The sequence below is a fragment of the Pelophylax lessonae genome, assembly GCF_965119305.1.
Source record: "Pelophylax lessonae genome assembly, chromosome: 1".
NCBI lineage: Eukaryota > Metazoa > Chordata > Amphibia > Anura > Ranidae > Pelophylax > Pelophylax lessonae.
The window spans coordinates 303,062,292-303,076,833 of record NC_138768.1 but is presented as its reverse complement, the minus strand read 5'-3'; the positions used below and the strand labels follow the sequence as shown (position 1 = coordinate 303,076,833).

General features: G+C 43.6%; 1 protein-coding gene across 1 annotated transcript in view; it reads left to right on the top strand.

Moving 5' to 3' along the window:
* Positions 1 to 14,542, top strand: part of RBM19 (RNA binding motif protein 19) — a 148,705-nt gene that overhangs the window by 42,175 nt on the left and 91,988 nt on the right. Inside the window, exons 11-12 of the mRNA XM_082253230.1 lie at positions 1,867 to 1,997; positions 7,379 to 7,497. Coding sequence (XP_082109356.1) covers positions 1,867 to 1,997; positions 7,379 to 7,497 — 250 coding nt within the window. The remainder of the gene's footprint in view (positions 1 to 1,866; positions 1,998 to 7,378; positions 7,498 to 14,542) is intronic.

The following is a 14,542-nucleotide window of genomic DNA, read 5'->3' as shown; positions in this document are numbered from 1 at the left end:
TACTATGTATAGAATGGTCACGTGAGGCGGGTATTAGAAGGAAAGCAAGAGAGAGAAAAAATTGTGTGTATGTGGGGTGGGGTGGGGGAGCGGGGGGAGTAGGTGGATAGGGCTCTGTATTTCTCCCCGGACCACACCCCCCCCCCCCCACCTCATCACGGGGGGTTTTGGTTGTCAGGAGTTATGAGACCAGGTGGTTCTGGTCGAATTGGGGTCTTGGTATCCTTGTATAGATACCAAGATGTCCAAATACGGAAGTATTTCTCTTTCTGGTTTTTCAGGGCTAAAGTAAGATTCCCCATATGCTGAATCTCACTAATTCTGGTATACCACTGCATGTTACACCAACTATGTGAGCGCTTCACTTCCCTGTTTATTTTTCACACTGTGGGTATACGTGCCTTGGCTGCAGCCAGAAGATGTTTGAGGAGGGAATTTTTGTAATTCACTTTCTTTACTGGCAGCAGCTCTAGCATAATTGAGAGGACCTTGTGGGGTAAATCTGATGTAGTTTCTTGGGACTCTTGTGCCATCATGTCAGCAGTTTATATGGTGCTTCTTGGCAAGGAAGTTTTGTGTGTGAAATGGATAATGCAATCTTTTTGGGCCTGGGAAAGTATAGTCTTCCTCCCATTTCTCTAAGAATTGGAGGTCTTCTTGGTGGCCTTCTGTGATTATTGTAAGTAGACTAAGGATGGAGAATGTCAGATTGTGGTTTGGTCTATGCATTATTTTTCAAATGGGGTTCTAGTGCGGATTACTATCTGTGCATCTGGTAAAAATCGAAGATAGGAGCCAAGTTGAAAACCTCTGATGAAATTGAATTCTTCTGGTAGGTTGACATAAGTTTAGTGCTTTTCATCGTTTTGTTTTGAAAGGAAGAATGGGCCAGTCTTAAAAATGCAGTTCTGTATTAGCGTTTGCAATTGAGGATCTAAAGTACTCAGAGAGTTGTGGGGATCCGAGGACCAAGGTCATAGGGCTTGGCATGGGAGTCAGGGCAATAGTCTAGGAGCCTGATTTGTCTTAAATGGGGGGCCAAAGAGAGGGATTTGTGAACTTAAGTGGTATAAAGTCGTCTCTATCTAATCAAGAAAGGCCTGACATTAAGGTCAAAGGGAAGGATTGTTCTAGCCCTATCCAAGGCTTTTTGTACTAGTCTAGAAATCTGGTAAAATGAATGGCCTCAATATATTTTACAGGTTCTGGAAATCCATATCTGCCCCTGGATTTTGGGAGAGTGAAGATTAATTTTTAACTCTAGCTTTTTCCCCAAATCATATATATCACAAGAATTGAGCTTGTAAGTCTTGTAAAAATTTCTCAGGGAGCTGTATTGGAATGTATTCATCCTAAGAATGTACACTGTGCAGCACATTTTTTAAAATATTCTAAACAGGCAATTCGTTTTGTTGCAGAAGACAGATAAGTTGCAATTCACCAAGCTATTTTGGAAACCGTGACCATTATTTTATTTGAGTCCAATGAGATTTGAAAATTACATCACATGGCTGAAAATAAAGAGCCTTATCCTCGTGTTAAAGCTTTGCGAATTGAGCTTATAGTATGTAATTTCTGCAATACAGCCCACAGCCGCTCCTTAGTAGTTTTAATTTTTAATTAAAATTTCCTTTTAAAAATTTCCTTTTAAAAATCTTACAAGGGTTCTAACCCTTTAACCACACTAGCTAAAACTAAAAAAAAAACAACAAAAAAAAAAGTATTAGCTATAGATACATAATAACTCCATTAAATGTATTTACAGGGAAAAAATAAACACTGTAGGGCTCCTCAACTACCACTTTAACTATATGTGATGTTAAAGGTTCATCGACTAAAATGATTTCTTTTGTTTTTTCCCTTTAGGACAAATTTCTGAGATCCATTTTCCCATTGACAAGCTAACAAAGAAACCAAAAGGCTTTGCCTTTGTTACGTTCCTTATTACAGAACATGCTGTTAAAGCCTACGCAGAAGTTGACGGACAGATATTTCAGGTGGGTCAAAAAAAGTCTAAACTTTATGAGACTTTAGTCTTTTGCTTAATCTTTAACTTACTTGACTGGCTTAGGCCTCTGCTATGACACCAATGAGCAATTCCTAAAAGAAGATTGAGTTGTAGGGCACGCAACAGTTGTTACAGAAAAAAAATGATTTAAAGTACAGGGTCACAATAACCTGTGCCAGGAGCCAGGATTTGTGGAGTCCTTATTACACTTTCAGAATTTTTCATTGCAGACTGTACTGTAGACAGTTCTCATTAGATATTGGTTCCTTGCTGCCACTGTTAAGAATAAACCCTTTTGATATTGAAATATTTTTAAATTAGTGTAATGTGAATGGAGTTGTGCAGCCTCACAGTTAAAGCGGAGTTCCACCCAAAAGTGGAACTTCCGCTTTAAGTATTCTAACCCCCTGACATGCCACATTTGGCATGTCATTTTTTTTGGGGGGGGGGGGGGAGCGGGTACCTAGTTTTGACAGGTACCCGCTCCCACTTCCGCTCGGAGCGCCGCGGCGCCCTGAACGGAAGTTCTCCTCTCCCCCTCCCTCCCTGCAATCTTCTGGGACATGTCAGAGGTCCCAGAAGATTGCCGGCCAATCAAGACGCGCAGCGCAACTCGCGCATGCGCAGTGGGTACCCGGCTGTGAAGCCGCAAACTGTCACAGCCAGGTGCCCACAGCAGTGATGCCGGCGCCGCCGAGACCAGAGGGAAGAGGATCGAGGCTTCGGGCGGCCGCATCGCTGGACCGTTGGACAGGTGAGTGAAAAGGCTGGAACTCCGCTTTAAGTGTCAAAGTATATAAAACTGTAAAGCAAATACAAAACTTGACTTGCCAAATTTACATATAATATTCCACATCCTGATGTTCAGGGTTAAATGTGCAACATAGGGAAATCCACTGTGCATCCATATGAATATAAAATAAATGTGACAATTCTATTTTCCAAACGTGGTGTATAAACCACTCCTCTTCCATGATGTAAACCGGTCCATATACTTTTGTGAACAGCCAACTAGTGTACTTCCACCTTCATGCGTCACCACTGTGTTCTCACCTTATGCTGATTTATTTGATTAAAAATACTCTTAGATTGTTTCTATGCGTTTCTACTACCTATTCAATCTGTATACTGAGCATGTATAGGTTTGTGACATCCCTTCTGGTCCGGAAAACCCAAACTGGACCGGAAAAGTGATGTCACAAACCTATACATGCTCAGTATACAGATTGTTTCTATGCGTTTCTACTAACTATTCAATGTGAAAGTCTTTTAATTGAATACATCATTATTGTTTTACAATATCACACTATGGGAGGCATTCTTTGCTTTATCCTAACATGTTGATGAGCAACCGCAGTGGTGCCTTAAGGGACCAACCCCCTTTTATTTTATATCCTAAACCTGGGCATATTGAGAGAATACTGGCATTTCCCGGATGACGATACCATCTACCAAGCTTAACCATAAGGCTTATTTGAATGATAAGTAAGGTAAGAGTTCTGTGAGCACAGTGGTGAGGAGTGAAGGTGGAAGTACACTAGTTGGCTGTTCACTAAAGTATATGGACTTTTTACATTCATTTATTTTATATTCATATGGATGCACAGTGGATGTGACTAATATTTATTAACACTGGACATTGGGATGTGGAATATTATATGTAAAATTGGCACAGTCAAGTTTTGTATTTTCTTTACCATTTTATATACTTTGACACTTAACTGTGAGGCTGCGCAACTCCATTTCCATTACACTATTCTTATTACTGTAGGAACACAATAAATGTTGCAGCAACCAGTAGTCCATATACTTGATTTAATATTTTACCATGTGATGTTTTATACTACTCACTACCAAGTAGCGCAGAGGGTATTCACTATTCTATTCTACTTTTTAAATTGCAAAATAGTTTTACCATGACAGGCTTGAATATCTATTGCAGTACTTTGTGTAAGAAAGGGCAGGGACTAATTGGAAATGTAGGTTTATATATATATATATATATATATATATATATAGTGCATTGCGAAAGTATTCGACCCCCTTGAACTTTTCAGGCTTCAAACCTAAAGTTATAAAACTAATTTTTTGTGAAGAATCAACAAGTGGAACGAAATTTATTGGATATTTCAAACTTTTTTAACAAATAAAAAACTGAAAAATTGGGCGTGCAAAATTATTCAGCCCCCTTAAGTTAATACTTTGTAGCGCCGCCTTTTGCTGCGATTACAGCTGTAAATCGCTTTGCTGCGATTAAAGCTGTAAGTCGCTTGGGGTATGTCTCTATCAGTTTTGCACATCGAGAGACTGAAATTTTTGCCCATTCCTCCTTGCAAAACAGCTCAAGCTTAGTGAGGTTGGATGGAGAGCGTTTGTGAACAGCAGTTTTCAGTTCTTTCCACAGATTCTCGATTGGATTCAGGTCTGGACTTTGACTTGGCCATTCTAACACCTGGATATGTTTATTTGTGAACCATTCCATTGTAGATTTTGCTTTATGTTTTGGATCATTGTCTTGTTGGAAGACAAATCTCCATCCCAGTCTCAGGTCTTTTGCAGACTCCATCAGGTTTTCTTCCAGAATGGTCCTGTATTTGGCTCCATCCATCTTCCCATCAGTTTTAACCATCTTCCCTGTCCCTGCTGAAGAAAAGCAGGCCCAAACCATGATGCTGCCACCACCATGTTTGACAGTGGGGATGGTGTGTTCAGGGTGATGAGCTGTGTTGCTTTTACGCCAAACATAACGTTTTGCATTGTTGCCAAAAAGTTCGATTTTTGTTTCATCTGACCAGAGCACCTTCTTCTACATGTTTGGTGTGTCTCCCAGGTGGCTTGTGGCAAACTTTAAACGACACTTTTTATGAATATCTTTAAGAAATGGCTTTCTTCTTGCCACTCTTCCATAATGGCCAGATTTGTGCAGTATACGACTGATTGTTGTCCTATGGACAGAGTCTCCCACCTCAGCTGTAGATCTCTGCAGTTCATCCAGAGTGATCATGGGCCTCTTGGCTGCATCTCTGATCAGTCTTCTCCTTGTATGAGCTGAATGTTTAGAGGGACGGCCAGGTCTTCGTAGATTTGCAGTGGTCTGATACTCCCATTTCAATATTATCGCTTGCACAGTGCTCCTTGGGATGTTTAAAGCTTGGGAAATCTTTTTGTATCCAAATCCGGCTTTAAACTTCTCCACAACAGTATCTCGGACCTGCCTGGTGTGTTCCTTATTCTTCATGATGCTGTCTGATCAATATTTCCTGTATAAGTATGTGAATTATAGGTATTTTTCCCTGTAAAGGTAATAGCAATAAATAGATGGGAATTTCTGTACTTTGATAAATGTGTGTGCTTTGTTGTATTAGATACAGTATATCTGTTTAGCTGTAGATGATTCTGATCTCTAAATTATTACCCAAAGAGAAAATTGCATTTTTGCAGCTGTGAACTTAGAACAATCAGTGTAGGTGCTTCTAGTTCTGAAACCATGGTGTTGCCTGCACCTGTAGGTCTCAGAGTAATGATCAGGAGCCAGTCCGTATGGTTCCTGATCAAGTGAGTAGTGTAAAAGCAAACCTTGGTGATCACTGGAAGTTTGTTTCCAAATAAACTGCTCCAAACTGCAGATGTCACTGTGCCTGTTTTTTTGCATGTCAATAAGGCCTGGTTGACACTACAACACAGTTCGGGAAACTTGCAATCCATACGAATTTGCCGCACCGCATTCAAAACACACTACCTTTGCGATTTGCAGCAGTGTCAGTGCAATGTTGATGACGCCCCAAACGCAGGTTGCAAATGCAGTGCGCTTGCCTACACCCGATTGATAGTATGGTACAAACCTACCATACTATCCGGTTACAGTGCATTTCCAAAAGTAGTGCATGCACTCCTTTGGTGCATTGCGGTGCAATTTAAACCCATTCAAAAATATTGGGCTTAATTGCATTGCACTGAGTCACATGTAAATTGCACAGGAATGCGGTTCGCATTTCCGTGCATTTCATAGGCGATTTTTAGTGTAAATCGGGGCTTACTCAAATCCACTTTCTGTGTTTTGCACCCAAATGTACTTTACCAGGAGATAGCCATGAGGGACCTCTATACTGAGGATGTGTTTCCATTAGACACATACTGACAAGTTTTTCTATCAGATCATCAGATGATCCTAAAGTCATATACAATACTAAAGTGGGCAGGGCCAATTAAATCTCTATAAAGCAGTAATAAGAAGTCCGTATAATGTGTAGATGAGAAGGATCACCGCACACCAGTAACAGCGGAGAAAGGTATGATAAAATTACCACCACTGTGTGAGAAAACACTAATCTGCTTACCAGATCGTCAACACCAGCATGTGAAATGGCTAGATGGAGCTTCTGTTGTCTCGCTGTGCCATCCGTCATCACAGGCTGCTTCACTAAGATATACCTGAAAGGGTCCCATCTCCAGCTAGAGATGCACGGTAAACGCAAAGGAATGCGGATGACAACACAATGGGTACAGTATGTCTTAAAAATATAAAATCGCTACTTTATTTGAAGACTATTACACTCACAAGCATAAAAAGGTTAGACATGTCAAATAGAATTTCAAAGATAGCCGCGGCTTATAGCGTGCTTACGTCACGTAGTCCCGTCCCACCTAGGGACGTGTAGAGAGTCAACACAATCTGGTAAGCAGATTAGTGTTTTCTCACACAGCAGTGGTGATTTGATCATGCCTTTCTCCGCTGTTACTGGTGTTTGGTGATCCTTCTCATCTACACGTTATACGGACTTCTTTTTACTGCTTTATAGAGACTTTTAATTGGCACTGCCACCTTTAGTACTGTATATTTCTTTTGGTGTGTAATCAAACCATTGGTGCTGGCTGCGTTTATGTATTTTTATCCAAATGCAGATATTTCTTTGTGTTTTTGATCTTCTAGTCATAGCTGCATTTTATTAAAGGAGGTAATTGGATATTAACCATCTATTCAAAGCATGCAAATTTTCCAGGAGCATGCGTTTTAGGTTACAGCAAATGATTAGCCACCTTTGAACGTTACCCTGATGCTACTGATGTTGCTGCTGATGGGTATCTACGCTTCATTGACCTCAGTGATCTAGCCATCAGTGGCCAAAGTGGGATTGCTATAATTGTGTGTGTGTGTGTATATATATATATATATATATATATATATATATATATATATATGTATATATAATCACTATGTATTTATGTTGTTGTTAACAGTGTGCCATTGTGTTTGATCCCTCCCATTTGTATCAGCATGTGCATTCTTAAACTAGTGCTGCTTTTGTACATTGAGATGTATTTGGGTACAGTTCGGTAAGATTCCTTGTTAACAATATCTTTGCTCCACAGGGCCGGTTGTTGCATGTTCTTCCCTCAACAATAAAAAAAGAAGAGGAAGCTGAGGGGGCTACAGAATCCTCTGGATACAAGAAACAAAAGGCTCTGAAGGAAAAGGCCAATAGCTCCAGGTACTTTCTATAACACAGGAGAGCTAGAAATGCTGACTTTTGAGTGAATTCTATCAATTACTTTGCTTGTTACAAGCATTATTGATCTCATTCAATTATTTGTAATAGTATAGTCTTGTATAGGACTTTCAAAATATTCTCAATAAACAGAAAGTAGAGACTGAAGGAACCATGATTATCAGGAACATTTGTGTCACCAGAAGCTGTACAATTTGTCATCATCATGAAAATACCATCATGTCAGACCTCTGTGGTCAGATTGCAATTTGTTTTCTTTACAATATTTAGTTTGCTGTTTTGACTCACTTCATACACAATGTCATAGTTATCCAAAGAGGACACACTGCATACCCAAGCATGTGGCACCATTGTTTCCTGTTTCAGTTTTGGCCCTTCCTGTTATTTTGCCAGTTTATTAAATAATGCCGTGTGTTAAAGCCATATTAACCACTTAAGCCCCGGAAGATTTTACCCCCTTCTTGACCAGGGGGTTTTTTGCGATTTTTTTTTTTTTTACTGCGTGTCTTTAACAGACAATTGCGTGGTCGTGCGACGCTGTACCTAAACGAATTTCACATCCTTTTTTTCCCCACAAACAGAGCTTTCTTTTGGTGGTATTTGATCACCTGTGCGATTTTTTGATCATGCGCTATAAACAAAAAAAGAGCGTCAATTTTGCAAAAATAACAATATTTTTCAAATTTTTTTATATGAAATTCCCAAAAAAAAATGTAAAAATCAACATTTTTTAAAATTTTCGGCCAATTTGTTTTATGCTACATATGTTTGGTAAAAAAAATCTCAAAAAGCATATTTTGATTGGTTTGCGCAAAAGTTATCGCGTTTACTATCAAAGGGAAAGACTTTTGTCATTTTTGGTGTGTTTTTTTTTTTAACGAGTAATGGCAGCGATCTGCGTTTTTTTTTTTTTTTTTGTGGGACTGCGACATTGCGGCGGACAGATCGGACCCTTGACTGACATTTTTGACACTTTTGGGGTTACCAGTGACATTACTGCAGTAATCAGTGCTATACATATGCACTGTTACTGTAAAAATGACACTGGCAGGGAAGGGGTTAACTGTATTGGAGAAGGAGGGGTTAAGTGTGTCTTAGGGGCGTGTTTCTAACTGTGATTGGACATGGCTACTAATGTAAAAACAGAGATCAACGGTCCTACATAGTAGAACCGTCTGATCTCCATTTTTACACAGGGGAGAATGACTGGCGACTTGTTTACATTAGCCGCCTGCCTTTCTCCCTTCCCGGCGAACGATCGCGAGTGACCGGTGGATATCGGGGTCCGCCGGTCACACGCACTGACTTGTTAGGGAACGAGCCGGGGTGGGCGCGCGCCTCAGCGGGCGCGCGCTCGCCCGCTATTGGCTCACAAGCCAGTGACAGGCTAGTGACGTACCGGTACGTCACTTTGCCTGGCCGGGGCTGACAAGTGGTTAAAGGCTATAGTTTTTTTTTTGTAAAATAAAAAGATGTTTAAATTACCTGCTGTGTGCAACAATATTGTACAGACTGGCTCCTTACCTCTGGCAGGCCCCTGCTGGCACTCTCCTCTCCTTCTTCTGGGTGCCCCCATAGTAAGGCCTGTGTGGACTTTAGAACCACTTTAATGTTTAATCATTATTTTAAGAATGTGCTTGCAAAGCTGAAAAAAAAGAAATAGCATTGTTTCAAGCCTCACTCATAAAATTCACTAAGGTGACTAGGAGTGATGATAAAACCATTCTATACACAAACACACACACACATATATACACATTGTCACAACATGAACCTGTTGGTGCCTGGCCTTGAGGCCGGAGTGCAATCCACTGTCAATCACAAAGTTAAGTGGACCTGATGGGGAACTAGTCCGTGTTACAGTTAGGGCTGCAACTAACGATTATTTTAATAATCGATTAGTTGCCGATTATTTTTTCTATTAACCGATTAATCGGATAAAATAATAAAAAAAACTCAATATGCCTTTTTTTTCATTTATTTAAAATAATAATGAGCAAACAGAGTGTAAGTGCCGGTTCACACTTGTGCGATGCTGGAAGGCTGCGAATTCGCAGCCTGTTCCCGCATCGCATCTGCACAAGAGGCAGTTCACACTGCCATATGCGATACGCAGGGGTGTCAATTAAATGTTAACGACACCCTCAGTTTGATCGCATATCGCAGTGCGATCTGACAGTTCGCACAGGATCGGATCGCACAAGTGTGAACCACTGCGCGATCCAATCCTGATGCGGCTGAAAAAAAGGGTCATGTGCGACTTTTGTGCGGGTGCAGTGCGAATCAGCGCACCCGCAGTAGTGTGAACCAGCACTTAGTGCCGGTTCACACTTGTGCGGTTTGCGAGATCGCATGTAATTCGGAGCGCACTGCTCCTAAATTACATGCGATCTCATGTGCGGATGCGAGTTCAGCCATACACTTTGTATGGCTGAATTCGCAGCGCATCCGCACCAAACTCGCACATGAGGCATTTTTTGAGCCGCCTCAGGATTGGATCGCACAGTGGTTCACACTTGTGCGATCCGATCCTGTGCGAACTGTCAGATCGCCCTGCGATATGCGATCAAACTGGGGGTGTCGTTAACATTTAATTGACACCCTCTGCGTATCGCATATAGCAGTGTGAACTGCCTCTTGTGTGGATGCGATGCGGGAACACGCTGCATATTCGCAGCCTTCCCGCATCGCACAAATGTGAACCGAGCCTTATACCAAAACTTTTTTTTTTTTTTTCTTAATTAAGCTCCTATATACTGTAAATAATATAATAAATGCTTATCTAGATAAAAGAGTTAATATTCCTTATAAGGTGCAATATTATAATAGAAAAATAAGTGAATAAAAACATCCATGTCAGCCATAGATATGAAATAGGCAGCATAGAAAGACCCCCTTTATGTGCTATATGGACGTTTTTAATCACTTATTTTTCTATTAGAATATTGCACTTTATAAGGAATATTAACTCTTATCTGGAGAAGCTTTTATTATATTTTTTGGCTGGCTGCATTGCATGGATGGACAGTCACAGGACACTGTAGCTCTAATCTCGGCACTCACGTTAACTTCTGCTGCTTCTGTCCTCTTTTCTGCCTCACCTCGATATGACTCACTCCCTCACTGACCTCAGCAAGAAGGCGGAGAGGAAAGGCGGAGAGGAAAGGCAGAGAGGAAAGGCAGAGAGGAAAGGCAGAGAGGAAAGGCAGAGAGGAAAGGCAGAGAGGAAAGGCAGAGAGGAAAGGCAGAGAGGAAAGGAGGGGGGAGGGGGGGGGGGGGAGGTCACGGAAGTGCAGAGCTGTGAGAGAGAGAGACAGTGAATGCAGCCGTTGGCTTCACACTGCAGACAGCTTGCTGACAAGCGGGGAAAGTTCACAAAGCAGCACAACTAATCGACGGAGCAACTAATCGATAATGACAATCGTTGACAACGATTGTAATTATCGATTTAGTCGATTAGTTGTTTCAGCCCTAGTTACAGTTAACATCTGCCTCCACCAGGGCCGGACTGACCATTGGGCACAGCGGGCATATGCCCGGTGGGCCGCCGAGGCCTCCGCTCTGAGTCAGGGCGCATTATAATGTAAGTGTCCGGCCGTTGCCGCTGCTGGCCTCTCCGCGGCCGATTCCGCGGAGTCTGAGGGCCGCCGCATTACTGCAATCTGGCCGCCTGCCCGCCCCGCCACTGTCCCCGACTGCCCGGGCCCCGCAATACCACAATCTGGCCGCCCGTTGCTGTCCCCGACTCCCCACTCCTGGCTAACTTCAGCTGGCAGCCGGTGTTCCGTGAGAATTACCTACCCCGTGAGAATTACCTACCCCTCGTCACTTCCGGCCAGGAACAGCTGAGCAGCGCAGCAGTGCGCATGCTCACAGGGCCGGATACCTAAAGGGACAACAGAGGAGCAGACTAGTGCGCATGCGCACTAGTATGGCAATAGCACAGTGTACCGTTGAAAAAACCTACCCACGCGGCGGTTAAATAAAACAGCGGGGCTGCAATACGAATCATCTCCGCTCGTGTGCCTGTCACTTCCCTGATCTCGGCAAGTAAATATAAAAGCGGCTGGCGTCTCCGTGATTTATGTTTACATACACCCGCCGCCGCTTTTATATTTAGTTGCCGAGATCAGGGAAGTGACAGGCACACGAGCGGAGATGATTCGTATTGCAGCCCCGCTGTTTTAATGTAAGCGCTGCATTCCATACAGTGCCGTGAACCGGAAGTGACGAGGGGTAGGTTTTTCTCACGGGTAGGTAATTCTCACGGAACACCGGCTCCGCAGCGGCATCCAGCGTAGCTCAGGAGGGGGTGGAGTCGATGGACCGTGTGACTGTGTGTGAAACGTCAGGTGACTAAGGCCGGGGGTGGAGCTAGAGGCCGGCGGGGACCCCATGCTGCCTTGTGTGTTGTCACTGGTCTGGAAGAATCGGGAAGTGAGTAGTCGCCGGCGCCGCACTGCACCGCAGACAGAAACTGACAGTCTGCCTGAGACAGTGACTGAGTGTCAGAGTCAGAGTGTGGGGTGTCAAGTGTCACTAGTGCCTGCCCTGGAGCTGCACTGGAGTCGAGTGTGAGACTGAGACTCAGACAACATTAACAACACCACCACCCACGACCAGGACAGGAGCCAAGGCATCAACAGCAACAACAGGTAAGGAAAGAAGGGCAGCAGCACAATTTACAAACCACAGACCACACACCACTGTCACCGCTGGGATTTGTGGTTCTGGGTGGCCTCCGGAAGAGCGGTGTTCTTGTCTGGAACTTCTGGCTTAGCAGCAGACAGGCCGCAGACGTAAAAAACAGATAACAGCTACACACTGTCACTGCTAGAAAACATGTGCTATGCCAGTTTGCTTGTTACATGTGATGTGACAGCCAGGTGCACATTTTCAAGTTGAAAATGTGCACCTGGCTGTCACATCACATGTAACAAGCAAACTGGCATAGCACATGTTTTCTAGCAGTGACAGTGTGTAGCTGACTGTTATCTGTTTTTTACGCCTGCGGCCTGCCTGCCTGCTGCTAAGCCAGAAGTGAACCATGCTCTGCCGGAGGCCAGAACCACAAATCCCAGCGGTGTTGTCGTGTTTGTTTTTGTGCCCTTTCCTTACATGGCACATGTTCTAGCAGTGACCGTGTGTAGCTGTTTTGAAAACAGCTACACACACACACTGTCACTGGCTGCTGCTAGAAAACATGTGCCATGCGGCATGCCAGTTTGCTTGTTACATGTGATGTGACAGCCAGGTGCACATTTTGAACTTGAAAATGTGCACCTGGCTGTCACATCACATGTAACAAGCAAACTGGCATGCCGCATGGCACATGTTTTCTAGCAGCAGCCAGTGACAGTGTGTGTGTAGCTGTTTTCAAAACAGCTACACACGGTCACAGCTAGAACATGTGCCATGTAAGTAGAGATGCACCGAAATTTTGGCAACTGATATTTTCGGCCATAAATTAGCCTATCCCATTTCGGCCGATAAGGAGTTAAAGATGCCGAAAATGTATGGCCGCTACTATGTGTAAAAACTGAGCCCTTCACTTCCCTGTCATCTCTGGGTATCTTTGCTGACCGCTCCGATCTGATCCTCTGCCGGCGCTGGGCGCTTCATTGTGAGCTACACTGGTTGCTAGGATGGCCGGCCGAATGGCATCTAGCAACCAGTGATATCCCGGGGAGAAGACCCAGCATGCACATAGCAGAGGAGGATCTCGTCCTCTGCGCCTTTTACTGAATCACTCCACCCACCTCCTTCCTTCATGTGCTGTACGCTGCGGAGGAAGGTAATGTGGCATGTGGCTGTCTGCTGTGTTGTTTTTCTTCTCTCTCTCTCTCTGCCATACATGTACTTGGCATGTGCAGTGCAGCCTACAGGTGTATATGAGGCAGCAACGGTTAATAGGGTGTGATAGTGCAGAAATTGGGGTGATCTGAGGTGTGATAGTGCAGGAATTGGGGTGATCTGAGGTGTGATAGTGCAGGAATTGGGGTGATCTGAGGTGTGATAGTGCAGGAATTGGGGTGATCTGAGGTGTGATAGTGCAGGAATTGGGGTGATCTGAGGTGTGATAGTGCAGGAATTGGGGTGATCTGAGGTGTGAAGGTGCAGGAATTGGGGTGATCTGAGGTGTGAAGTTGCAGGAATTGGGACTGATCTGAGGTGTGAAGGTGCAGGAATTGGGGTGATCTGAGGTGTGATAGTGCAGGAATTGGGGTGATCTGAGGTGTGATAGTGCAGGAATTGGGGTGATCTGAGGTGTGATAGTGCAGGAATTGGGGTGATCTGAGGTGTGATAGTGCAGGAATTGGGGTGATCTGAGGTGTGATAGTGCAGGAATTGGGGTGATCTGAGGTGTGATAGTGCAGGAATTGGGGTGATCTGAGGTGTGATAGTGCAGGAATTGGGGTGATCTGAGGTGTGAAGGTGCAGGAATCGGGGTGATCTGAGGTGTGAAGGTGCAAAGCTCACTTGATTTCTTACTATTATTCAAGCGGTTTACAGCAGTTACTTTATATGAAGCTGACAGTTGTTTTTTATGTATCTGGCACTCCCAATTTCTTTGAAGACATTTTTCGGCACATTGTGCCCAAAAAGGTGGTCTACCCCTTGATTAGAGTAACCGTCATCTTGTGCTGCTTCATATTATTTTTAGGACTCAACCATCAAAACAGGATTTAAAGTAAGACAAAAAAAAAACAGCATCATATGGGAGCTCTGATCTAAATTGGACCCAATCTATCTGATTAATCTAAAAAAGGTACCGTAATCGAATCCACACATCTTTGAACATTAAATTCTGTCATTAACCATCCCGACGAACGCCACGCCCCAGTCATGCCCCCGTCACGCCCCCCCCCCTCCTGGGCTGCTCAGTCCAAAATGCCCGGGCCTATTTTTTTTCCCTGTCCGGGCCTGGCCTCCACCCACCCAGTTACTCAAGTCATTTTCTAAATATGGGCATTGACATCACAACTATCCCCACCCTTTTGTTTACATTCAGCTTTCTACCAGGGAA